Raw genomic sequence first — 27,492 nt, forward strand, 5'->3', positions numbered from 1 at the left:
CACCTGAGCTTATATTAGTGAGATGATTAATTTTTTTTTTACTGAGTTACATGTGAAATATCCATGGATACCCATGGAAGATAATCTTTTTACTCTTTTGTGCAAGGAAACTATGCTGTTTATTTTGCTGATTTTTTTCATTGACTTTCTAATCAGAATTTAGTTTTAGTCAATGTAAAATCTTGTTCCAGTTATTTACCTGACTGTGCAATGTAAAATCTACGACTTACAATTTATGTTTATTTTCTTTTGAATTTATTCTCAAGTTTATTGTAGATAGGATTGCCTGTAATAGTAACCTAATATATTTGTGTACCTATTTTATTACTTTGGGTTATTATAAATTATTTTTTAGGGAGAAGATGTTGATCTTCACTTGTTTCTACCGGATTGCCACCCTAGTAAATATTCATTATTTATGCTGGTAAAGAATTGCCACTCAAATAAAATGACTCATGATACTGGTATTCCTACTGAGTGTCAGAGTGGCCAGAAAACGGTAAAACCAAAATGGCGGAACATCACTCAAGAAAAGTGAGTACATAAAATTAGTGATCTAAATATTTTATGTTTATATGTGAAGAAATTATTCTTCTGATTCTCTCAAAGGATAACAATAAAATTTGGTTCTCTGTGACTAGTGTCTGTATACAATTAAAGGAATAAGTACTTGACTAGAAAATTTATTTTTTACTCTTCAAAGGGCTGGTTGGGTTGAATGCTGGACTGTCCCAAGTGTCATGCTTACAATTGATTATACATGGCATCCAATTTATCCACAAAAAGCAGATGAACAGCTAAAACAATCATGTAAGTGTTTTTATATAATTTGTACTTTGAAACTTCTGGTGTTATAATTGATATCAAAGATGCAAAAAAGAAATGAAAAAATTTTGGAAATGTATCTAGTCTTTTGACATAATTATATACATTTAAAATCTATTAAGAATTTTGGTATAATTACAGTTAGCTTTCATTGAGCATTTAATATGTGTCAAATACTAGGCCAAGGTGTTTCCTGGCTTACATTATCTCATTTAATCCTTACAACAACTCTGTGAGAGAAATATTATTGTCATTGTACAGTTGAGGAAACATACTCAGAAAAAGTAGTTTTCTCAAGGTCTGCCAAGCTAGGAGCAGTAGAGCTGAAATACGAAACAAGATGTATGTGAGTCTATATATTTAAAGTGCTTGATTTTGTGAAATGTTAGTTTCTTTAATGCATTTTGACAACTGTCTTATCATTATAGTTTCCCTGAAGCTTATGTGCCTTATTAGGGGGCTCCAAAATGGAGTTAGAGTCAAGCGATATTTTTTTTTTTGTTTTTCCAATGAGTTAAGTTTTAAAGAATAGTTTTCATAATTTTCTTTTGTATGGAGCTTGGTAATGTCACACTGTATTTGAATAGCTGTTTGTGTGAAAATAACTTTGTAGTTTGATGCCCCAGTATAGTTAACGCCTAATTGTGACCCAAATTTATATTACAGGGACTCGATGAGAATGTTGCCTGTGTTAACAGGATCTTTTCCTTGATTCTTTGCAGTCTGATTTATGTGTTTCTATACATATTTCAGTGAAGTCTATTCCTTTATTTGCATTCTTAGTTATTAGTCTTTCAGGTCTGTTTTCATTATATACTATAGATATTATATCAGTGTTAGTTGCTTTCATATTCGTGAAATAGAATTTTTTAGTGAACAGTTCCTTGGAGAACTTCTAAGAGGTACTTTTCCCCCTCCCCCAAACGTTATTTTTTTTCTGTCTCAATTTATTCCAGTGTCAGAAATGGAAGAAACGATGCTCTCTGTATTAAGGCCATCCCAGAAAACATCAGACAGAGTTATTTCTTCTCCTTCTACTTCTTCACGCCCACCTGTTGATCCCTCAGAACTTCCACCTGATAAACTTCATGTAGAAATGGAACTTTCCCCAGATTCTCGGATAACTCTTTATGGACCTCTGTTAAATGCCTTTTTGTGTATAAAGGTATGATTTTTAAAAGAACTTAACTTATATTTAAACATAGGCAAAGCAGTTACTGTCTAATTGAAGTTGAGACCATTTGAAATACCCAGTTGGATGATTCGAACATGTTGAGGATGTATGTTGACTGGACTTGTGCTAGACTCAATTACAAATTTATTTATTAAAAATAGTGTACTCCTCAGTTCAGCATTTTTTTTGAGCATTTAGTATGTTCTAGTAATTGTGCTAGTTGCTTGAGATAGAAATGGTATAGCATCTGTTCTCCATAAGATAAGCAAGAGGGATATAGCAGGATAGACATATGTATGGACAAATTTTAACACATTGTAATTAATACAGCAGTAAAAGTACAAGAGAACCTTATTATCTGAGGATAATTGGTACCAGGAAAAGTCTACTTCAAGTGACTCCATTAAAACCAGACTTTATTTCTTGGTAAATATTAAGCCAAGATTTTTTTGGAGCTCCATCTTAAAAACTGAAGCAAATATATGAATATGAGTTTATTTCCGAGTGTGACAAATTTAGTTTCTAAGGAAATATGCACTACTTTGAACAAAGATCGAATTAAGTGTTGATTCCCTTAGGTATAATTTTTCCACTGAAATTTTATGATTATATAGTATGAGAGCCCTTTAAGGTTGATGTCTGTAGCATGATTATGAAGAGACGCTATTTTAAGAAAAATATTTGAGCACTTTGTCAGTTTTCTAGACATCACTCTTATTCTTTTGATATTCAAATCATACTTTAAAAAGTTCCCGGCAAGTCATCAGTAATTCTTGTCGATTTACCCTTCTTTTAGGTATGCTTTAAGCCTTCCAGATCCTCACTTATGATTGATAGCTTTACTTGTGATTTGAGCAGTTATCCAGCATCACCTTTAGCAACTTCATGAAATTGTGCATTTTTCCAGGATTTTGCAAATTCACTTTGCTTTAGATTTTCATTGTACTATTGGATGTTTGCTACATCTGATAATCAAAGAGACTAATTGTCCAAAATCACCAGTCATGAGCAGTCGAGTTATTTGTGGGATGGATGTTTGTATGAGTCTCATCTTATCAGTGCTTACTTATTTGCTTCCGTTTGCAGTTTCATAACTGCAGAGGTTTGGATATCGAAGGCTTAGCTAACAGGGAATCCCATAATGTAGCAGGTGGAATTCTGAGAAGGGTCTAGGACGCTCAGGGGTGGTCAGGGACGGACAATCAAGGTTTGTTAGCAAAGGCTCTCTGGAAGGAGTGCTAGCTGAGTAAGTTTTGAAGGTACATGAAATCTCAATATTTGAGTTACTGTATTATATTTACTAAAAACTACCATAAAGCATCAGGTGATGTAATTTAAGATAAAAGATGCAAGAGAGAATGTGTTAAATATTTGTGGAAACCTGCAGTTTCTGTTTGGTTTTACCTTTTCTTCCCCTGGGGTTTTAGGAGAAATTCCTGAAGGAGTGATTCTTCAGATTCAAAGGGGGGAAATACACACACACACACACACACACACACACACACACACACACACACACGCACGCATTTTTTTTCTTTCTAGTGACCATTGTTTGACTAAAATATTCTTCAAGTATTTCTCCCAATATCTTATTTTCTTGAGATTGCATGTGAATAGCTGTAAAAGATCTAAAATGCTATTTTCAAGCTTGAGTCTCCCTGAAGAAGCTGAATTATATTTTAATTTAAATATAAGCAGTGATTTAGTTAGCAGGTAAAGGTGGTTATATTGATATAATATCTGTTTTGAATACTACCAGAGAGGTTTTAATTCTGGTTTTTGTATTACCATATGTATGTTGAACCTCAATTTTTTTAATTTAAAAAATTCCATAGTAATGCATATTCGTCAAAAATAAGAGGATTATAACAAAGAATACAGAGAAAGAAGTATATGCCTTTATTTTAGACTTCGTTATAAATTCAGAGATGTAACGTCTGTTGGTAGTTGATTATGTTTTGATGAAGACTTTTATGAGCTTAAAGACTTTTGTAACAACTTTTTAGTATGTCAAAAGTTTGTTACACTAAAGATTGTATTAGTATTTACATTCATCAAATTAATTCAGAACTTGTATGAAGTGTCTTCAAAAACAAATTTGAAATTTTTAAGTTTTGAGATATTTTATAAAATATATATACAAAACGTGACAGGCAAAAAATTTTTCTAGCCCAGTGAGCTCTATGCTTCCTTTTATTAGGTATATATTGTAACTCTTTAAGTTTCTTTCTTTTTTTTTTTCCCCTACTCAGAAAGCTTAGTGTCATGCTGACATGGAGATGTTATCTTATCTTAAATATCTCTGTCTTTCCATCACTTTTTTTTTTCCATTTGTTTTAATATATAATTTATGTTCTACTCAGTATCAGTGTTAGAACTTAAAAACTTTTTGAAAGTTAGGTATGAGATATATATAATGTATGTATGTATATGTGAAAGAAAACAAAGAGAATATGAAAACTCATGTAACTGAGGTTGTAATTTTTTCAATTATCAAAATTAAACATCAAGAAATTATAAAGGATACACTAGGAAACAAAAAGAATCACTCTATGTTTGTTTGACTGTAAAATTGATTTCCAAAATCCACAAAAGAAACTAGGCCTGGCATTATCATTATAAAGAATTCTAGGAAGAGTATATACTAAAGATGCATTAAAATTTATGAGGACATTTTATGGAAATGGGAGGTCTTCTGAAGATGTAGGCAACATAGCAACTCTAAGTGTCAGTGCAAAGTCATTTCAGATATTAAAACTTCATGCCATTTCTTATGTTGTGGATACAAAGTTGGATAACAATACCACTTAGATTACTTTTCTGAACTGACTTCTCTTAGTCTTATTACATTTTTTCTTAATGGAAGAAGGGAAGTCTGAATCTAAATAGTGATAGCATGTCAGTGATGGCAAATAGTTAACTGTGGATTAAGGGTATATATGGCATATATGTTATTACAAAAATAGTTTTAGTGTCTTGAACGGAAGCCTGGCTATCAAGTTTCCATTAAAAAAATTTGATGTTGGAAACAGAGTACTTGTAGGTTTTTTTTCCTGCATCTCCAGTTTTATTAGCCTTCTTTTAACTATTGTTGATGATTCTTTTTTCTCTTTTGAGAAATGAGTATCATTAGATAAGTCTGAATTTTTAGCCGGGAAAAAAATGGCTGTCTTCTGTTACTTGAAATAGGTTACTTGACACTTGTTACTAAAATATCTCTAGGAAAATAAAATTACAGAGAACTCTTAAGTAAATTGAAAACGTAACTTATTTTAGCATTTTAAAGTCATGCATGCTACAAATTTGACAAAAGAACACCTTTTGCCAGTTCTGTAAGCCAATGTTTTTTTCCTAGGGTTGTTTAAAATGGAAATGAAATTTTAATTTGTATTTGTAAATATTTGTGTACATTTACTAATGTTAAAATATCATAAAAGCCATAATATATTACTACTTGCCTTATATTTCAGTCAGCCGTTTGGTAATTTTTAAGTGAATCCTAAAGAAATTAACCCTTACAGATGGAATTCACATATTAAAAAACCCCACAAAACTTAAATCAGACATCCAACATTAAACATTTAACGTTAGACTAGCTTTTTAAAGGAGTTATGATTTTAAAAGTACATTTTGTTCATAATATTCAAGAGGTGCAAATGTGTTAAGTCATAAAAGACTCCTAGCATTGTATAACTCTTTAAAAAAACAGCCATTGACACATTTAATAAAAATTAGCAAATGTTCTATGTTGGAGATTCAGTGTTCCCTAAAGAATTTGATATGAGTTATTTCTTTTTTGGATAATTAAGTGGAGATTGATTTAAAAGCAAATTGAATATTAGGCCCAAGAGAATCTTTTTCTTTTAATTGTAGTAATCTTCAGGAATCTCTCTTTTTTTTTTTTTTTGTTAAGATTAAAAATTGTTAAAGACTGTAAGAGACTATGAGGGAATTTTCTTTTTTTTTTTGGCGAGGAGGATTGGCCCTGAGCTAACATCTGTGCCAGTCTTCTTCTATTTTGTATATGGGACACCACCACAGCATGGCTTGATGAGCAGTGTGTAGGTCTGTGCCTGGGATCTGAACCCATGAACCCCAGGCCACCAAAGCAGAGCATGCGAACTTAACCACTATACCACCAGGCCAGCCCGGGTAGTATTTAAAAAATAAGAAATTTATAGGCTAGGATTATTAAAAAGTAGCTAAAATAAGTATAACTTATTTCTGATGATTTTTTGATAACTCTTAGTATGTTGAAAGCTAATAAACATGAACAGTGTACACTGACTCCTTAAATCAGTTGTGTGGAGGGAGGGTGGGGCAGAGATGACTGAGTCTGGAGGCCATTTGCCGATAAAATCACCAAGGGAACTTTTTCACTTTCTACCTGTCTCTGGACTCCATATTCACTGCAAACCTACTGAACCCATTTCCAGGACTGGGTGGCATGTATATTTTGAAAAGACTTCTCAAATGATCTAAGGGAGAACTGCTCTGAATACCTCTAGGTTTTTAATGTTGATTGAAATTAATTAGACATTTATTTTTGGTTTTAAAAATTTAATGTTGGAATTTAGGATAAAAACTAATGTTTATTAACCTTTATTTTTGTGCTTAATTTATCCATGCCTCAGAGTTATATATTCACAATTATCAAGATTTCAAGCAGGTTCTAAGTAGGACCTGTATTATTTAGAGGCACATAACAGTAGAGAATAAAGAAAAAGAACCAGTTCTGTGAGCAGATTTGAGATTTTAATATTAGTTCTGCCACTAATTAACTGAATGACCTTAAGCCCTTCAACGTCCTTTCCTATGAAAAGATATTCATTGACCGGTTATCCAGAACCTTAGCCAGAAAATAAATGTGTCAATAACCAAAGTGCAGAATTTACCAAAATACTAACTTGGTTCTAATATTGAACTAATATTGAACAAATATAATTAACAGTGTTGACTGGAATATTTTAACAACTTTTGATTACTACTGACGGATCAAATAGGCAAAGTTTAAATTCAGAATTAATGGGAAGAAAAAAGAATTTTAATTGAAAATAAATTTAAATTCTGATGCAAAAATCCTCAGAATATTAATAGTTGAAATACTTCTGAAATTCTGTTGCATAAGAGCAGAATGGACTATGTGAAAGGAAGTTTTGGTAACTGTTTATAACACTTTTTTGTCATTCATAACCCCAATTGGACATTCTTATTAAAGCTTTTAAAATATTCCTGATAAATATCCCAACCAGAATATATGAATTGTAGTATTTAGCTATTTGGATTTAGCCAGATTGATTTTCAGTGAATTGATCTGCTTCTCCCAAAGGATGTCTCTGGGTAGTAGTGCCTGAGAACTCTGAGAAGCACAGATTGAAAACCGTTGAACCTTACAAATCTTCAAAGGTTTCTTCTAGGATTGAAATTGAAGTTTTTGCTGTAATTAGAGGTGGTATTATCATGAAGCTTTACTATAAACTACTGTTAACTTTTTGTGGGTTTTTTTTTTTTTTTTTTTTTTTGCTATTTATTTGCTAAGCAGCCAAGTTAAGTGTATGTCTTTAATATGTATATCTTTTTTTCATTTTAAGGAAATAGACCTGATGCTTTTAATTAAAAAGGTTAGAGAGATGCTTAGTTTACAAATTTTGGGCTCTAAGGTGAGAAGTTATTGTTACATATCTCTTTTGATAGCAATTTTTTCTTAATATTCATAGGAAAACTACTTTGGGGAAGATGACATGTATATGGATTTTGAAGAGGTTATTTCAAGTCCTGTTCTGTCACTGTCAACATCTTCCAGCTCTGGGTGGACTGCTGTTGGAATGGAAAATGACAAAAAGGAAAATGAAAGTTCAGCCAAGTCAATTCATCCACTTACCTTGCGTCCTTGGGATATTACTGTACTTGTTAATTTGTACAAAGTTCATGGGCGTCTTCCTGTTGTAAGTGTTTACATATCAAAATAGTCTGAAGTATATTATGAAATTCACCAGCGTAGGAAACTGTGAGTGTGTCTGCACACACACACACTCTTACAAAAATTTCAGATTTGAAAACTTCTAAATTTATCCTTTTATCTTTATAAGCTAGTTTATTATTTTCTTCATAGTGTGCTTACTTGATCACTGATAATTTTGCCTTCTGTTTTTCTTTTACTTTAGCTCTTCTTTTGCTGTTCTTTGTAACTTTAGAACATTTTATCATGGCATTGAGTTGCTTTGTCTATAGTTAGCCTGATGGATATTCTAGGACTTTACATTTTCTTAGCCTTTATCTCAAACTCCAGACCAGTTTGGGGCCTGATGGTGGACCCATTACAAAATCAAGATTCAGGCTTGACCTTGGGGGTTGACTTGTGTCAGCGATTTGGATCCAGCACAGAATCCTTGTTCACTCTGAGGATGACCCTTGGGCCTGTTGAAGCTGACTTGGAATGAGATTATATTGCCCATAGAACCCAGGGCCATTGGAGCCAGGTCAGGCAGTGAGGGGGTGGCCCTAGAGCATTGTGCTGCATACTGGCTCCATGTCACGTGCCTATGGTTGCACAGCAGAGAAGTCACTTTTGGTGCTTAGTGAACCTAATGTCTTCACTAAGGTCCAGAATAGTAATTTTTGTCAGTAAGCACTGTTTCTCCTTTTTAAAAATCAAAATCTCTTAATTATGTAAATGTAATTTTTATTTTCCCATACTTCCTTGGTCTTCATTTTTTCTATATCTTGATTATGGTATTTTGTTTGACTTTAGCACGGAACTACTGATGGTCCTGAGTGCCCTACAGCTTTCTTGGAAAGACTATGTTTTGAAATGAAAAAAGGATTTAGGGAGACCATGCTGCAACTTGTCCTCTCGCCACTGAATGTGTTTGTCAGTGATAACTATCAGGTAATGTGGAAGTGAGTTGTGGTAGAGACTTAGAGATTTATTATTATTCTTTATGGGAGTTTATTATTACTCTTTATTATTATTCCTTAAATCTTAAGATTTATTATTCTTAACAATGTTAGCTTCTGTGCATGGAATATATAGCTCTTTAAATTAGAGACTTTTAACTACATTAAGAAGTTTTGTATATGTGTATATATTTGAGTTTTTCAAGAATCGTTTTTCTTTCTGCTGTTCCCTATTTATGTAATCTCAATTATATTTTATATCTATTTTTAGAAATGGGAAGAAATACTTTATAACTTTCTCATATATTTATGGAAGGGAAAGATGTATAAAATGTTAGTGGATTGTTTTGAAAATCACAACCTAAGTATTAATATTAACCAGTACTGTAATCTTCAAAACATACACAGCTCCATGGTCAATGATTTCTTCTTTTCATCTAACATACTTACAAGGTACTTTGTTAATGCCTTCAAGAATTATCCCTGACTCTGTTTTGGAAGAGAACCAATGATATTCATCAAATGGGAATAATTTACATTCCTGGATAGATATCACTTTTGTTTTTTAATGCCAAGTGTCTTCTCTTGGCATCTACCACTACTTTAGGACTCTTTCCCTACTTTTAGTCAAGTTGGGTACTTTAGAAAGATAAATGGGTTTTAATACAAGGAAAAGTAAAATTATAAACAGGAGGATGAATCTGATACCCCAAAAACATAATATGGATTCTGTGTAGTAACTGATCATCTTATTTAAAATAACCTACCCCCTTTTCATTCTTTTGCCTTAACTGACTATATTTTTTGCATAGATTTATTTTTTGATATACAGTCATGTACCATAATGATGTTTCAGTCAAGGATGGACTACCTATGTGACGATATTCCTGTAAGATTAGTACCGTATAGCATAGGTGTGTAGTAGGGTATACTATTTAGGTTTGTGTAAGTACACTCTATGATGTTTGCACAATGATGAAATCACCTAACAACGCGTTTCTCAGAAAGTAGCCCTGTCGTTAAGTGACACTTGACTGTATATATATTTGATGTAGCTGAGATCATAGTAGCTGAAACACTTAATATGTGCTTGTTTTTGCAGCAGAATGTGTTTCCTTTTTTAAACTTTTATTTTGAAATAATTATAGTTAAATGGCAGTTGCAAAGATAGTACAGAGAGGTCCTGTGTACACTTCACCCAGTTTTCCACATGTCAATCTTTTACATAATTATAGTGCAGTATCAAAACCAGGAAATTGACATTGGTACAGTATGTGTGCCATAATTCTGTGTCACATATGTAGATTCATGTAACTGCCACTGAAATCAAGAAACAGGACTGTTCTATCATTACAGAAATCTCACTTGCATAACGCTTTTATTTTAACTTGCCATAGAAACCTTAAAAATAACTCATGTCCTCCTCGCTCTAATTAGTAGGCCATTAGAATTGGTTGTTTTTTATCCTGGGAGGCAAGGGTGAGGAAAGGAAGCCCGTCTCCTTTTTTCAGTCTATTGAGGAAATTAATAAAGGTAAAAGGGAAATGTCTTCTTATGGCTGAGTTCTGAGAGTCTTGGATGAGTATCTCTGGTTTCTTATGAGTACCTGGTTGCACTTTAAATTTATTTTAATAACTGCATTCTCAAAAAACTTTACCAGATATAAAAAACATGTTGCTGAGCTCAATATGACAGTTCACATTATCCCAAATTGTATAGTTATTGACAAAGTTGTACAGAGATTGAAGTATGAAGTATGATTTATTTGGTGATTAGAAAAGGAGTTCATGGGGTGAAGATAGCAAGGTGATAGTTAGAAGTACTGGTGATATTTTGTTTCCTAGATCGTTACCACTTCATAATTCACCCCAAAGACAAGGATGCTCTATATACAGAGCTGTTGGAATTCCCATACCTACGTAACTTTCTTACAGTTTGTAGTGCTGGTATGACTATTCCTAAGAAATCTTTTCTTCCTTTGTCTCTCTACTATTTAATATTCTTTCATGGTGGGAGGCTTCACACTGTGACTAGCCCTCAAGGTTAGTCCTGGGTCACTTACCTGTAGCTGCTTATTCTTGGTAGCATTAGTCTTAACACAGGGCTTCAAGGTTAAGGAACTAAGCTGATGGGTAGATTATTGTGTCTAACTTATGAAACCATACATTTTACTTTATGATCATCTTATGATGTGTTACTAGTTTCCTAGGGCTGCTGTAGCAAAGTACCCCACGCTGAGTGGCTTAAAACAATAGAAATTTATTCTCTCAGTTCTGGAGCCTAGAAGTCTGAAATCAGGGTGTTAGCAGGGCCATGCTCTCTCTGAAGGCTGTAGGAGAAGATCTTTCTTTGCCTCTTCCTAGCTTTTGTGGTTGCTAAGAGTCCTTGGAATTCTTTGTCTTGTAGACACATCACGCAAATCTCCGCTTCCGTCTTCACATGCTGTTCTCTTCATGTGTCTGTGTGTTCCGATTTTCCTCTTACAAGGACACCAGTCATTGGATTAGGGCCCGCCCTAATCCATTGTAACCTCATTTTAACTTGATTGCATCTGCCAAGAGCCTATTCCAAATAAGGTGACAGTAACAGGTATTTGGGCTTAGGACTTGAACATATCTTTTTAGGGGATACAATTCAACCACAACATAATGCGAGCCATAATAAAATTTAGAATATAATCTTTATTGGTGTACTAGGTAGGCTATACTTGTAGGACAAGCCAAGATCCACATGTATTTTTGAGCTCAAAAAAAGCTATCAAAAATTTTGTACCAAGAATTATGGAATCTCAGTGCCAGAAGAGATCTTTATTGACCATCCTCCCCAACCCCCTTAGATAAAATATAAGAGAACTGACGTCTGGAGAAGTTAGGTGATTTTATATACTGTCACAGCTTAGATGAAAATAAAATAAAAAATGTAGCAGAAGAGCTTCTAGAACTATTATTATGTCACAACTTGAAATTTCCTTTTAAGAATTCCTTACGACTTAGATTTAGCTCTTATCCTTAAAAAAAATTTCTTTTAAGAATGCATTTCCCAAATGTTTTAAAACAAGGAACACTAACCCTATAAGATGGCCTGCACAAACACACACGAAAAAGACCATTTTGGTAAAATTAGCTTGGGAGATATCTGTGAACTGTCTCAGTGTAGATTAGTATATTGAAGTCTTTGAGAAGACTTGCTGTGCAGAAATCTGTATAGTTACTTAATCAGCAGTATCTACATTTGCGATCACTCTCTTGGGTGCAGTGGGATACATAGTGAACAAGACAGAAATAAACTTGGTGGAGAAGATTAATATTGAGGGAATTAAAATTGAGATAAATAATTTCAAGTGTAAAAAGTGTTCAAGAAGAGGTGTGAGGGGCGTTGGTAGCATGCAATGGTCTTGAGACAAGAACACGGTCAAGTTTGCCTTTTAGAAAGATCTCTGTGGTCATTTTGTAGAGTGTGGAGCAGGAGATGCAAAAGTGAGTGCTGGGAGGCTTTGCAGAGGTCCTGGCAAGAAGCCGTATTACTTGGATCAGGACGCTGGCAGTGAAGATAGAAGAAGATCAATGCATTTGTGAGAGATTGGGGGGTAGATTCTACAGAAATTGGTGATTGATTGGTAGGGCATTGCCAAACTTTTCTTTATTCTGTGGAACTAGGGTTCCATGAGATACCCTATTTTAGGACATATCCTTTAGCTTTTTGACTAAGTCTTAGAAATTTTCTTGTTGAAATATTTGCTGCTTTTTGTTAGTGAGTATGTAATTATTCTCTGTAAGATAAATCTATCCTTTTTATGTTTACATAGTTCTCAAAATCTATATGGAAGATGGCTTTTTTCCCTAGTTCTTCATTTTAGGGTCTTGGTCTTTGTTCTTCTCTTATTTTCTTCTTTTTAATATTTTAATCTTATGATTCATGTCTTCTCACAAAAGATTGGCCTGTTACATTCCCTGTCGGTCAGAGTACTAGTTTCTTTTTATTCATCACGGCAGTTACAATCAGAGATCTGCATTGATTTGTGTGTGTGTGTGAGGAAGATTGGCCATGAGCTAACATCCGTTGCCATCTTCCTCTTTTTGCTGAGAAAGATTGGCCTTGAGCTAACATCCATGCCCATCCTCCTTCATTTTGTACGTGGGATGCCGCCACAGCATGGCTTTGATAAAGTGATGTGTAGTGTGCGCCCAGGATCTGCGCCTCTGAATCCTGGGCCGCTGAAGCGGAGTGGGGGAGCTTAACCACTATGCCACTGGGCTGGCCCCAAGATCTGCATTCTTTTCATGACCTTGCTCTCTTGCTTTGCAGTTGGGCTCTTGTGGATATTGTCACTACAGAAGCTTAACTCAGACTACTTTTATCGGTACAAGGTTGTGTTAGGAGCTTGTGAATCCTGCAGTCTTATTTTCCCGATAACATGTTTTTACTGTTTGTCTCTGGGGAAAAAAAGCAACCGGAAATTATAATACAATTTGCTTGTGCTTCTTAACAGTCTTATTGTTACTGTTTTCAGCAGCGACCCCCAGTGGATGAAGTACTCAGGGAAGGTCACATCAATTTGTCAGGTCTCCAGCTGAGAGCACATGCTATGTTCTCAGCAGAAGGTCTTCCTTTAGGAAGTGATTCCTTAGAATACGCATGGCTGATTGATGTGCAGGCTGGAAGCCTTACAGCTAAGGTCACAGCACCCCAGGTATGATTCTCAGAGTACTATCTCCTGACTTACTTTCTTTTTTCTCTACTCACCCACCTCCCCAAGAGGAAGTTGTATGCCCATTTGAATGTTCATTGTGTTTCCACTAATGGCATTCTGATGGCCAGAATACCCTTTACTTTTTGGATGAAAGTCATTCTTGCCATTCAGAATTTTCTTAGCAATAGATGAGTTAGAGAGACTAGTTGCACTTTTCTGAGCCACGTAAAATTGATGGGTGTATTGTTTTATAGTTCTACATAATACTTTCAAGTATTCTTTGGGAAAACCTTAGGATGAGAACTCTTCTAGAAATCAAGTTATGTATTATTAAAATTATAAAAGCTGACTCTCCACTGTTGGAACAATGTTCTTTTCCCAGTATATAGAATAATTTTCTAAGAACTTTGCTTTCTTGTATATTTTTAAAGTAGGATTTGAAAATAACATTTATGATGTTATGGATTGGGTAGCATGGTTCCTCACTTGTCATGTCCCAAAGCAAGATAACATCATTGTACCTGTTGTTAGTGATGTAGATACTGGTTTTAAAAAAATAAAAACAAATTTACTGGTAAATAAACCTAGTCTAGAGTGCTGGTTGTGATCCTTTTGGATAAATTGCCCCTTCCCTTCACCATCCTACTTAGTCTTTAGAAGACTCAGAGGCCTTAAGGATTATTTAGTTCTAGAAATGAACCATTGCCATTTAGTTGAATAGCCATATTACTGTAACATTTCACCTGTTGAGCCACGTATTTGTGATAATATGCATGCTTATCTTGGCATTTCAAAAGACTGGAATGTGGTAGAAATGTAAATACTCAATTTCAATAAAAAGCTACAGAATGGATATGAAACATAATTTAGAGGTAGGTAGTAGCAACAAGAAGGTGAATAAAGAATCTAGGTACCTTGTATATCTGAAAGAAATTGTTTTAAGGCAGCAAAAATTAAGATTCTAGAAATAGGAAAATGAATAGAATTGAAAAGAGATATTTTATATAAAAATGGATGAAAAGGAATATATAATGGAATGTAAAAAAATAAATGAAAGGAAATATTCAGTGCTCACTGGCCTCATAACTATCCTGTCCTTATTATCTGCCATTTCCTGTCTCTAAATATACAACTAAAAACTGAAGCGTATAACAAAACAGCTTGTTCCCCAACAAGCAAGGAATAAAGCCATGCTGACGCTACAAGACTGGACAGTTCCTTTAAGGATTGCTAGAATCTCCTGTGTTTATAAGTTGCACTTACTAGAAGATGAAACATTTCTCTTTCTTCACTAGAATCTTGGCATCACTGTTTCCTGTGAGATTCATGAATCCATAGGTGCTTTTAATGTTTATTACATTCTTTGTATGCTTTTAAAGTGAAATTCATGTTTTCCAAGAGTTTAAATTATATACTTTTTTGAAGGGATAATATCATGTATACCCATGTCTCAGTGTGTTTATTGTTAACAACTCTGATCAATTATAAAATTAAGGTTTTTTAAACTCGAGACTTAATGAAGAATTGATATATATTTACTTAGTGATATATGTTTACTTATTCTATTTACATAACAAAAGTGCTTTAATTTTCAAAATAACTGATTTTCCAAAATTATAGCTCAATATGATAATTAGATATTCACAAATTTCACATCAAAGCTTTATTTAGGTTTATTATTAGGTAGAGAATTTTAGGTGCTTTTCTATGCAGAGAATTCCAGTTAGTCATATAAGGAGAAAGATATAACCTTAAAGAAAAGTACTTGCTTTAGAAGTTGCTGAAATTGAATTTTTCAATTGAAATGAATTTTCCTTTTGGCAATACATTTTGTCATTCAGAATTGAAAAGTAATATAAGCTTATAAATGATGTCAAGGTAGAAAAATCACGATTTGGGCTAAAAAGTAGATCATGTAGCAGCAGGTATAAGACAGCATTTGGGTTCTTTCAAGCTGTGTTAATATTCTTGATAAGCTTTTGAACTCTGAACACTTGTTGACAATGCTAATGGTGCTGTCACTCGGTCACTGCTTATTTGTAGCTGGCTTGTCTCTTGGAGTGGGGACAGACATTTGTTTTTCATGTGGTATGTCGGGAGTATGAACTGGAAAGACCAAAATCAGTAATGATATGTCAGCATGGAATTGATCGTCGGTTCTGTGAATCCAAGGTATGTTAACAAATATGTTAGCAGTATTATGGACATTTATGGATTTTTTAAAATGAAAGGTTGAGATATCAGCTTTAAATCACTATAGTAATTTAAAACACTATAGTTCAGTTTCTTAAATTAATAAAATTATTTTGCAAATTCGTAGCCAGTTGTTATTTAGTTGTAAGTATCTAAAATATGAGGTAATTACTAAAACATGCATTCACAAATAAATGGAGATACTATAAAAGTTATATCATCTCTTACATTATTACTGTTAACACATATCTTATTGCATTATTAACTAACTCTTTGGGATATGGTTGTATATTTATGTGGAAGATTTAGAAACTGAAGCAGGAAGAAGGTTAAATCCCTTACATGACATTGTTTGCAGACCCCTCTGGAACATACCTGTTCTCCTATAATGTGATTAGCAATGTTGGACATTGGCCAAGTTTCCTGACTCCAAATTTTATGCACTTTCCACAACATTGCACTACCTACACTAAGGGTCATTTACAGTACCCTTAAAAAGTAAAAAGGGTTGTAAAAAGTAGATGGTAATCCCTAAAATCTTGTGCAGTGGCAATGAACAATGCAGCGTTTTATTTTGCAGTAAATATTGTTTCTTATGAATTTGAGGATGGGAGCATTTTTTGTGGGGGAGGGTAGTATGCTCATTTCAGAAAACCTGGAAAACATGGTAGTTTCAAAAAAGAAAAATAACTTACCCTAATTCTACAACACAGAGATAACCATTGTTAACAGTTTAGTTTTTCTTTCTAGTTTCTTTTGTGTACGTGTCTTTTTCTTTTCTTTTGCTATACAAACTATATTTGTTTGCTATTATATTACTGTAAATTGAAAATAATTCATCCTGGTTTTAATTTTATGTCCAAAAACTTCTGTAATCCATGCTTATTTACCAACAATAAAGGAAACAGTATAATTGATGATAAAATTATTTTTTCTTGTTATAAACACATTGCCAGGCTCCAGGGAATTAGTTCCTTAGTCGTTGTCAACCAGTTAGTTTCTTATAGATAATTCACACATGCTTGTAGGCTTCTCCTCCCTTCTGTTTTTTTTAGACTCAAAGCTTTTATATTGCATTAAAATTTTTTAAAATCAACTTTATTGAGGCATAATTTACAGACAATAAATTCACCCTTTTAAAGTTGTTTTGGCAAATATAGAAACTGGTGTAACCATTACCACCAGTGAAGGTCTAGAACATTTCTGTCACCTTAGAAAATTCCCTTGTGTCCCTTTGCAGTCAGCCACTATTCCATGCAACCACTGATATGCTTTCTGTCATTTTAGATTAGGATTTTTTTAGGTCGATTTTGTATGGAGGAAATATATTAGTATAGAGCACTGACTGTAATGCAAGACATCTGCATCTTAGTCCTGGCTCTGCCACTCCTGAGCAGTTACATGCTACTGGGCCAGTAATTTACTCAGGGCTCTTGTTTCCCCAAGAAGTTCATTGAAGTAGGTGTTATGTATGTTTTTTTCCAACCTAAACATGACCAAATCTATGTTTTAGGAGTAAAACAAAATTAAATTTGTGCAGATTGTCCTAGATGTCATCATAAAATTTACAGTTGATGTATTTGTGAGCGTGTGTAAAAACAAATACGTGTGTGTGTGTGTACTTTCGGAGTACTTATAAGGAAATCTTACAGCTTAAAACTCCTATACAGTTTTTATAAACCTGTGACGTTGTTTGCTTATCAGCTTACTCTGACTATTCTTTCTGAGTTTTAATAACAAGTTATATGTGTATTCTGTCAAGTTAGACTTGCTACTTGCCCCTTTTGGATGAAAATGGTTCATGTTTACTTATGATTAGCTTTCTAATTGGTAAGACTTTAATTGCTGATGTTTTCATTTATCATTATAAAAAATTGAAATTTAACCGACTGATTTTTTAAAATACACGTGTAACCAGAATTTTGTTTGTTTATTTAAATAAGGACACTTAAGTATCAAAATAATGAATTGATGGTGAAGAATTGCATGTTCAATGCTTTTTCATTTTAGTTAAGTTGTATTCCTGGGCCTTGTCCAACTTCAGATGATTTGAAATATACTATGACTCGTTTAGCAGTTGATGGAGCTGATGTTTATATTGTGGAGCATGGCTGTGCTACAAATATAAAGGTACACGTTTATTTGTTTCCTGGCCAATGTAGTTCTTTTTCCTTTTTACCAAACCTAGCCTCCATTTCTTGAAATACGACATACGTTTATAATTTGTCATCTCACAGAATACTACAAAATTCTAGGAAATAGCTTCTTTTTTTTTGTTTTTTACTCCTCCATGTTCTCGTCCAGTATTATTTTTTTAAAGCGTACTTTCCCTACTTTTTTACTCTAACTGAATTACTGTAACATTGCTATATGGCGAGGATATAAACTAGTAGGTTGCTTTTATGGCCAGGATGTAAATTGGTCATGTTTTTGAAAGATTTGATTTTGAATGCCTTTAGGCTTTATATTTACATTTCCTGCCTGGGTCTTGAAAACGTTAGTTTGCCACCTCTGCTTTGTGGGTTACTGTTTAAAATCAGCCTTGTTAGGATTCTGTGATTTCATTACTTACTACCCTTCCAACTTTTCTTTCTTCCTTCTCTTATTTTCCTTTGGACTTATGTTCTTTTCCTTTTATCTTCTTGTTTTTTTGTTTTTTGATGAGGAACATTGACCCTGAGCTAACATCTGTTGCCCATCTTCCTCTTTTTTGCTTGAGGAAGATGGTCCCTGAGCTAACATCTGTGCCAGTCTTCCTCTACTTTGTATATGAGATGCCGCCACAGCATGGCTTGATGAGCATTGTGTAGGTCCGTGCTGGATCCGAACCGACGAACCCTGGGCCTCCAAAGTGGAGCACACAAACTTAACCACTACGCCACCAGGCCGGCCCCTCCTTTTATCCTCTTTTTGTTGGTGGTGTTGAATGTCTATTTTTGTTCTGTTGCTTTTATGTTTTCTATTTCCCTTTCCCCTTTTTTCCTTTTCCTTTCTTCTATATTTTATGCAATTTGAAATAATTACCTATTCTTAAGTTTATTCTAAGTTGCTTAAAAATAAAGAAACTACAGTTTTGTTTCATTTTTTTCATTCAACTTTAGATGGGTGCGATTCGGGTTGCAAACTGTAATCTCCACAATCAGTCGGTTGGGGAAGGAATTAGTGCTGCAATTCAGGATTTTCAAGTGAGACAGTACATTGAACAATTGAATAATTCCAGAGTGGGACTTCAGCCTGCAGTACTACGGAGGGCCTATTGGCTTGAAGCTGGGTCAGTCAATTTAGGACTTATTACTGTTGATATTGCATTAGCTGCTGATCATCATGCTAAACATGAAGCACAACGACATTTCTTAGAAACTCATGATGCCAGAACTAAGAGGTAAGTGAAATTTAAGAATTGTAATAGTCTCAAGTTCAGATGAAAATTACTAGATAATTATAGAGGAAATTCTGTTAGGAATGGAGTAAGAACATTTTAAATAAAGACCTAATTTGGTTGTGCTGAGAACACCTCAATGAATATATAAGGACCTGTTATTTAAGTAAATACATTGTATCTCATCTCTGGTGATGATGTGGTTCCTGGAAATAACATTATTTTTTGATGCATTTCTAAGCCCATATTATGTATGTCAACAGTGAAACAAGTTTGAATTCCTGGTCCCAAATAACGTTGTAAAAAGCGCTACCTCCCTTCCTCTCTCCCCACAGCCCTCCACTTCCAGTTCTTCATTCCTAGAAATCACCTTTGCTATCACCATGCACTCTACAAAACCCTTGTGTAGGCCTTCACAACTGCAGGGAAGACTAAGAGTACCTAACCTTATTCTCATTGGTCCTTAAGAAGTGATTATATCTGCCTTTTAAAAAGTTGCCAGAGCCTCTTACTAAATCTTTTCCGTTTAAAATATCAGTATGACTTTTTCCATCTCTGTCTTCCCCATTATAAAGTTAATATAAGTTTATTTTAAGAATAGAGAAGACTATAAGAAATAAAGGGAAATAATTATCATAACCCTATAACATTGAATTTGTCATATTTCTTTCCAGTATTTTTAGTGTATTTTTGTTATACTTGAAATCATCCCAATTTACATTTTTAAATTCTGCATGTTTGTATTAAACTTACGTCCTAAGCCTCTGCCCACATGAACAGAAAGTTTATAAAGTTCCTTTTAAATGAATGATAATACACCATCAAAAAGATACACTATACTTTATTTAGCCATTGCTCTTATATTAAACATAAAGATTGTTTCTAGATTTCCCATTCTAAGTAATAGTAAGAGGAACACTTTTGTACATAAAATCTATTTCCACACTTTCTGGGTATTTCCTTATAGTTTCCGTAAAAGGGGGTATGTCTGTGTTAAAAATTGAGAGTTTTGATAAGCATTCCCAATTTATTTCCCAGAAAGGTTATTTCAGTTTATATTCTCAATGGCTTTTTAGTACAGTCTCTATCTCACTGCATTTTTGCTGTCCTTTGAGTGTTTTATAAAACTAAAAAGTGGTATCTGTTTTATTTTGCATTTCTTTATTTCTGAGATTAATACTTTTTTTCATAGATTTATTGGCTGTTTTTATTTCCTCATTTGTGAATTGCCTGTTAGTATTCTATGTACATTTATTTATTGGGATCTTGGTGTATTTCTTACCAATTTTGAAGAGCTCTTTATAGATCACCACTAATATTTTGCAGATTTTCATCTTTTAATTTTTTTAATCTTATATGCAGACTAATTTTTATGTATTCAAATATGTCAGTCTTTGTAATTTCTTGTACTAATGTGAGAAAACGTTTTTTGCTAGTCATCAGATGGCACTTGCATTTTTTTTTCTATTCCTTTTTTTTTTTTAACATATAACTCTAATCCACCCGAATTTAACTCTAATCCAGCCAAGGATGTAAACAGATTTTTCTGCAAATGTCTATTCAAATACAGTGGAAAAAGTTTATACCTAATACGTATTCATTTCTCCATTTCACAAAGTGTTTGCATATTTTCATCTGTTAATTTTCCCTAAAGTTAAAAAAAATTTTTTTCCGGTTAAAAAAAATTCCGATGCGACTTTTATTGAGCTTACATTAATCTTTTAAGTTAACTTAAGATACTGACATCTTGTAAATATGAGGATGAAAGCTCATCTATGGAGAATATTGTTTAAAAAAAACTTTGATTACTTTGTTAATTATTGCTCAGGAGGCCAGTTAATGTGAACAAAATGCCTGTGTCTGGTTAGGTCAGGTGGTAGAGCAGGGTGCTGACGAAGCTGGGGAGGTGGCCCCGCATGATTCAGGTTGTTCCAGGTGGCTCATTTAGGTTGATTTCAGTGCTCTGGTTTGTCAAGTATTGTGAAGAGTATGGGCTTTTATCCTATTTACAAGCTAACAGGTTAGCCTGCCACAGTTACGTGGGTACTGGTAGAAGACACAGGATTCTGGGTCAGAGACAAAGGACTTCATTACTCAGAGCAAAAGCAGTAGCCAGAGTCGTATGCGTTTGTATTGGTTCCCTGTGCCCTCCGAGTGGGGTTGCTGGATAAAATACAGGATGCCCAGTTAAATTTGAATTTCAGATAAACTGCAGATAACTTTTTTTTTTATTTAAACAGTTTTATTTATTTTTTTTTGTGAGGAAGATCAGCCCTGAGCTAACATCCATGCTAATCCTCCTCTTTTTGCTGAGGAAGACCGGCTCTGAGCTAACATCTATTGCCAATCCTCCTCCTTTTTTTTTCCCCCCAAATCCCCAGTAGATAGTTGTATGTCATAGCTGCACATCCTTCTAGTTGCTGTATGTGGGACGCGGCCTCAGCATGGCCGGAGAAGCTGTGCGTCGGTGCGCGCCCGGGATCCAAACCTGGGCCGCCAGTAGTGGAGCGCGCGCACTTAACTGCTAAGCCACGGAGCCGGCCCTACAGATAACTTTTTAGTATAAGAATGTCCCACATATTGCATAGGACAAACCTACTTATTTAGTTTTTTTGTGAGGAAGATCGGCCCTGAGCTAACATCTGCCAATCCTCCTCTTTTTGCTGAGGAAGACTGGCCCTAGGCTAATATCCATGCCCATCTTCCTCCACTTTATATGGACCACCACCACAGCATGGCTTGCAAAGCGGTGTGTCGGTGCACGCCGGGTATCCGAACCGGTGAACCCCGGGCCGCTGCAGCAGAGCGTGTGCACTTAACCGCTTATGCCACTGGGCCGGCCCCCAAACTTACTTTTATTTACTAAATCTGGCAACCTTATCTGTGATTCTCATGGCAGTGACACAAAACGCCCATGATGGATGTCTGCACACAGTGGGATGCATTGTGGAAGGAGAACACTGAACTTAGGGATTCTCCTTTTATAGTAAGAGGAAGCAAGCCTGATCTTTTCCAGGGTGAGACATTACCTTATCCCTTAAGGTTACTTACTGCCAGTACAACCCTGAGAAATGGCCTGGTCAGAGCCTTGCATTCTTGGCATATCCAGCAAAAACAGGTAGAGATGTTTAGGGCCCATGGTGAATTGCCTCTCCCTATATAGTAAATCATTGACCTTCAGCTTTGGCTGCCTTTGTGCATATTTGCTTCCCAGGAGTTTTTACGAGTAGATATATGCATTTCCAATACACGTGGAAAAGTTACTGGACACACAGACCATTAGTTTCATTAGATTAGTATTTCTGAAAAGTATAGTTCCCAAACTACCAGCACCAACATCTCCTTGGAACTTGTTAGAAATTTACATAATCAGGCCTTCCCAGACCTCAATTAGAAACTCTGGGGGTGGAGCACTACAGTCATGCGCCGTGTAATGACGTTTTGGTCAATGATGGACCGCATATACGATGGTTGTCTCATAAGATTAGTACCATATAGCCTAGGTGTGTAGTAGGCTATGCCATGTAGGTTTGCGTAAGCACACTCTATGATGTTTGCAGAACCACGAAATCACCTAATGACACATTTCTCAGAATGTATCCCCGTTGTTAAGCAATGCATAACTGTAGTGCATTGGATTATATAAAGATAGGGAAGGGGAGCTTACGTTTGTTGTGCAGCTTCTGAATTCCAGATTTTGCATCAGGTGCTTTACATATGTTATACCGTTTAATCCTCACAACAACCTTATTAGATTTATCAGACCGTCATTTTACAGAGGTGGAAACTGAGGCTTAGAAATGTTAACTGAGGGCCGGCCCCGTGGCTTAGCGGTTAACTGCGCACGCTCCGCTGCTGGCGGCCCTGGTTCGGATCCCGGGCGCGCACCGACACACCGCTTCTCCTGCCATGCTGAGGCCGTGTCCCACATACAGCAACTAGAAGGATGTGCAGCTATGACATACAACTATCTACTGGAGCTTTGGGGGGAAAAATAAATAAATAAAATCTTTAAAAAAAAAAAAAAGGAAATGTTAACTGACTTGTCCAAAGTCCTAGAATTATTAAGTGGCATAGCAGGAATTTGAACCCACATCCAAATGACGGCAAAGCCATACATTCTGCTAAGTTTTTTGCTGCACAAATGAACTAAAAAATTCTACGGGATATATAAGGTCTTTATTTTGATAGTGCTTTAAAATATTTTTGCCAAATGACTAAATCTTAATAATTTAAAATAGAGAAGTTATTTGAAATTGATAACATCTTATTGAAATGATACCTCAAATTCTCCCTCATCCTAAGAGTTTCTCACATATTTTTCCCTCTGACTTCTCTAGACTGATGTTCCACTTCTAATTTGATATATTCATTCCATCTCATCTTTCACATCTCAAATATTACTTTTTGAAAGCTTCCATTTTCTTTGTCACAACACCTTGTTCTTTACCTCAGAACATTTATTATAATTTATGATTAGATATTCTTGTTTGTGGCCTGTATTTGCCTCTATACTGTAAACTTCGTATGGATAAGACTGTCAGTTTTGCCTAGCACGATACTGCACACGTAATAGATATGTTCAAGAAATATAAATGAATGAATGGAAAATGAAAATGGTAATACATTCTGTCTTCCTGTGAGGGCCCTGAAGATCCAATGAGATAATGCATGTGAAAATGCTTAGAAAAATGGACTGTGAATCTGAGGTGGTTTTATTATTTAGGGTAAAAAAAGGAATAAAGATATATCTCCCAGATTTGTATTTTATAATATTTTTTCAAAAAGCAGGGATGTTAATAAATACTGACAGATTTGTGTGTGGGTCACTCACAGAGCCTGAAGAATTTTGCATACATTTTCTCTTGTCTTAATTCTTTATACTTAATTTAGAATCCTTATTACAAAATTATTACAATTTTTTCTCTAAAATATAAAATGGCACATTATTTTGATTTTATTGAGAAATGATTTCTTACTGGCCCCATATTTATAATATTTTGGTGTATTAAATTTGCCATGTGAAATAGACTTTGAAATGCTAAAGTAAATAAATTATCTGTTAAGCATAATCTATACTAATAGTTTTGTCCATTTTTTTCGATTGTTTAAAACTTTTAGTCCTTTTGAGAATGTTTACTGCTGTTTTTAAACTGGGTTTAAATGTTTGATTTTTATATTTGCTTCTTTTTGGCTCTTTGGTTTTTGGTGTTTTTAGTGTATGCTCTCTCTCGCTTCTTGTTTCTACTTATTTCCTTCTCACTTACCATAGTGAAACTGTTTGTTTCTTTGTTTTGGAATGTCAACATGATTAAAAAGACATACCACAGTAAAAATAAACCTTTGTGTTTGTGTTTGCCTTGTCTTTTAAAAATGTTAACAATTAACTTATATTTAATTAGCTGCAAAAAAGTTTTTCATTTCTTAATGAGTTTTTGTTATGTTATTTTTTTTGTTTGTTTTGTTTTGGGTTCTGTTTAGGTTGTGGTTTCTATGGCCAGACGATACCCTGAAGAATAAGAGGTGTAGGAACAAGTGTGGTTGTCTCGGTGGCTGCAGATTCTTTGGTGGCACAGTAACTGGCCTAGATTTCTTCAAACTTGAAGAGTTGACACCTTCCAGTAGCTCTGCATTTTCAAGCACGAGTGCAGAGTCTGATATGTATTATGGACAGTCTCTGCTACATCCTGGAGAATGGATTATTACTAAAGAAATTCCCAAAATTGTAGATGGTAATAAGATGTGTTATTTTGTCACTTGTGCTAATCTTTTATTATCTTTATACCTATGCCATTCTGGGAGAAGTTCAGTGTTGCTTAGTTCAACTCAATTTTTTGAGAAGTCTTATAAATAGGGTTCAGTATAATCTGCCTTTGTTTTACAGGTGATGTAACTAAAGCCAGATAAGACTAGTGAGGTTTTCATTGTTATACAAGGCAAAAGTGGGTCCACACTGCAGATCTCCTATTGTTGACATGGGTGATTTTCCTAGCCAAGCTTATTCTAAATATTTCCTTATATATCATTTTCCTAGAACCCAGCTTCCAGGGATATTCTTAGGGATAACTGTGCTTCAAAGTAACAGTTGTTTTGCCAGCTTATTTATACTATATACTATATTATATTTATATTATATAGTATACTGACACTTATACTATTGGCCCCTGTGTTATCAAATATTTTTGTAAAATATTCTCCTCATCACTAAAATTGAACGTGTCAAGAAGAGAAATGTGGTCTTTCCTTAAAGCCTGTAGGATAACTTTGCAAATACATGATTTTGGTATGAGCAGTGAATGATGGCTTTAAGTACATTTGATTTAGATTTGAGGTCTTTTCTCTAAAGACTTCAGAAATGGATTTTCCTTTGGGTTTCTTAGTTGTATGTTCCTGCAATTAAATGCAATATTTACTGCTTAAGTTGCCATACTGTCAAGAAGTGAAATGTAGAAAAGTCTTAATATTTCACCAATATTTAGCCTTTTTCCCTTGATCCATTCAAAAACATTAACTTAGTACGGCCTTTTGTCAGCAGGCAAACAAAGATAGGAAAGAAATACGTTAAACTTTAAGAGTTTATTGGATTTATTTCTCACGTATCAGGAGCTCTTAGAGGAAAGAGCTGGACTACATATGCCAAATTCCTGTTTAAATGATTTTTTCACTGAATATAATACGTAAGTGTGTACATGTTGTTTTAAGGTTGTTTAACTTGAGCAGTTTTACTAGAATAAGAGCAGATTATATTATAAAATCAGCAAACACCAAAACTTCTTCACTTAAAGGATAAGAAAGATCCTAAATAAAGTTTAACTTAGCTCTTTTCTTATATTACTTTTTTACATTTCAATAATGTTTATCGTTTTTTTTGTGTGTGTGTGAGGAAGATCAGCCCTGAGCTAACATCCATGCTAATCCTCCTCTTTTTGCTGAGGAAGACCAGCTCTGAGCTAACATCTATTGCCAATCCTGCTCCTTTTTTTTTTTTTCCCCCAAAGCCCCAGTAGATAGTTGTACGTCGTAGATGCACATCCTGCTAGTTGCTGTATGTGGGACACGGCCTCAGCATGGCTGGAGAAGCGGTGCGTCGGTGCGCGCCCGGGATCCGAACCAGGGCCGCCAGCAGCGGAGTGCACGCACTTAACCGCTAAGCCACGGGCCGGCCCCTGAATAATGTTTATCTTTAAAGGTTTTCTCATTTAGTCCCCAAGCTACCGTGTGAGTTGCATATTATCCTTATTTATAGTTAAGAAACTGAGGCTCATCACTGAGACTGAGTTGCATGAAGTCATACAGCTAAGTGTATGGCTGAGCAGAAACTAGAATTAGGGCCATGGAAGCCACGTTAGTGGTCTTTCCACCGTACTACCGCTCATGCTAATTATAAAGACTTGGCGTGATTTTCTGATTCACAGATCAAAATTTAGCCATCACAAACTCAGGGAAGAGGGAATTTACACATGGTATAAAAGCTCAAAAATAGCAAATTCTCTCTCTAACAGTGAACAAAGCAAAGCTCATTATAATTCTTATAATGTATAATAAGGAGTGTCTATACCTCCTAGTGATTCTCTCAAGAGTGAGTTGTACTTGGTAAATTACCATAAGTTTCTTGTCCAGGGAAGATTGAAATTAGCCCCTGCGTAAGTATCTGACTTTCTGATTGTCGAGTTGTCCGGAAACCGAGTATAGATATATAGATATGTCAGGATAGAATCAAGGAAGACATATTGGTAGAACTAAGGATTTCCTTGGAAGGTCAGTGAACACTAGTTTCGTATCACTTAGAAGTGAATCAAACCCATTTTTTTTTTGACTTTTGTTCTGATTTTTACATTTGTGGTAGTAGAAGCAAATAATATTACATTGTAAGTTCTTAAGTCTTCTTATCCCTTAAATTCTGTCTAGAACTACATTCTGCTTGGGGAGATGTTTTCTCCTACTAGCAGGTTCCTCATCTTGGGTAGCACAGGGATGGCTAGAGGAGAGGGAAAGTTGGGCAAGAGTTATTTTTTGGATCTGGACAGCTATGTAACTCTCCTTTTATCCCCCCCTCCCAATTACTTAACATCACAGGGCTCTTGTAAAAGGCTGAGGAAATGTTCCAGATTAAAGAAGACATGACAACCAAATGCAATAATATATGATCCTAGATTGGGTCCTGTACTGGAGGGTGTGAAAGTGCTTTAAAGGACATCATTGAGTCAACTGAGAAAATTGGAAAGCACATAGTAGATTAGATGGCAATGTTGTATAAATATTAAATTTATGGAGTTGATGACTATACAGTGGTTATGTCTTATTCTCGGGAAATAAACATTTAAGTATCTAGGG

General features: G+C 34.8%; 1 protein-coding gene across 10 annotated transcripts in view; it reads left to right on the forward strand.

Moving 5' to 3' along the window:
* BLTP1 (bridge-like lipid transfer protein family member 1) overlaps positions 1-27,492 on the forward strand; it is a 198,385-nt gene that overhangs the window by 61,708 nt on the left and 109,185 nt on the right. For 9 of the 10 annotated variants that reach the window (XM_058549998.1, XM_058550005.1, XM_058550000.1 and 6 more), the window contains 10 exons: positions 356-534; positions 704-810; positions 1,782-1,990; positions 7,717-7,944; positions 8,751-8,888; positions 13,407-13,586; positions 15,630-15,758; positions 17,790-17,909; positions 18,881-19,161; positions 24,640-24,890. In XM_058549998.1, the coding sequence (XP_058405981.1) occupies positions 356-534; positions 704-810; positions 1,782-1,990; positions 7,717-7,944; positions 8,751-8,888; positions 13,407-13,586; positions 15,630-15,758; positions 17,790-17,909; positions 18,881-19,161; positions 24,640-24,890 (1,822 nt within the window). The remainder of the gene's footprint in view (positions 1-355; positions 535-703; positions 811-1,781; positions 1,991-7,716; positions 7,945-8,750; positions 8,889-13,406; positions 13,587-15,629; positions 15,759-17,789; positions 17,910-18,880; positions 19,162-24,639; positions 24,891-27,492) is intronic. The other variant, XM_058550002.1, reaches the window with a different exon arrangement.

Source organism: Diceros bicornis, chromosome 11, assembly GCF_020826845.1.
Source record: "Diceros bicornis minor isolate mBicDic1 chromosome 11, mDicBic1.mat.cur, whole genome shotgun sequence".
Taxonomy (NCBI): Eukaryota; Metazoa; Chordata; class Mammalia; order Perissodactyla; family Rhinocerotidae; genus Diceros; species Diceros bicornis.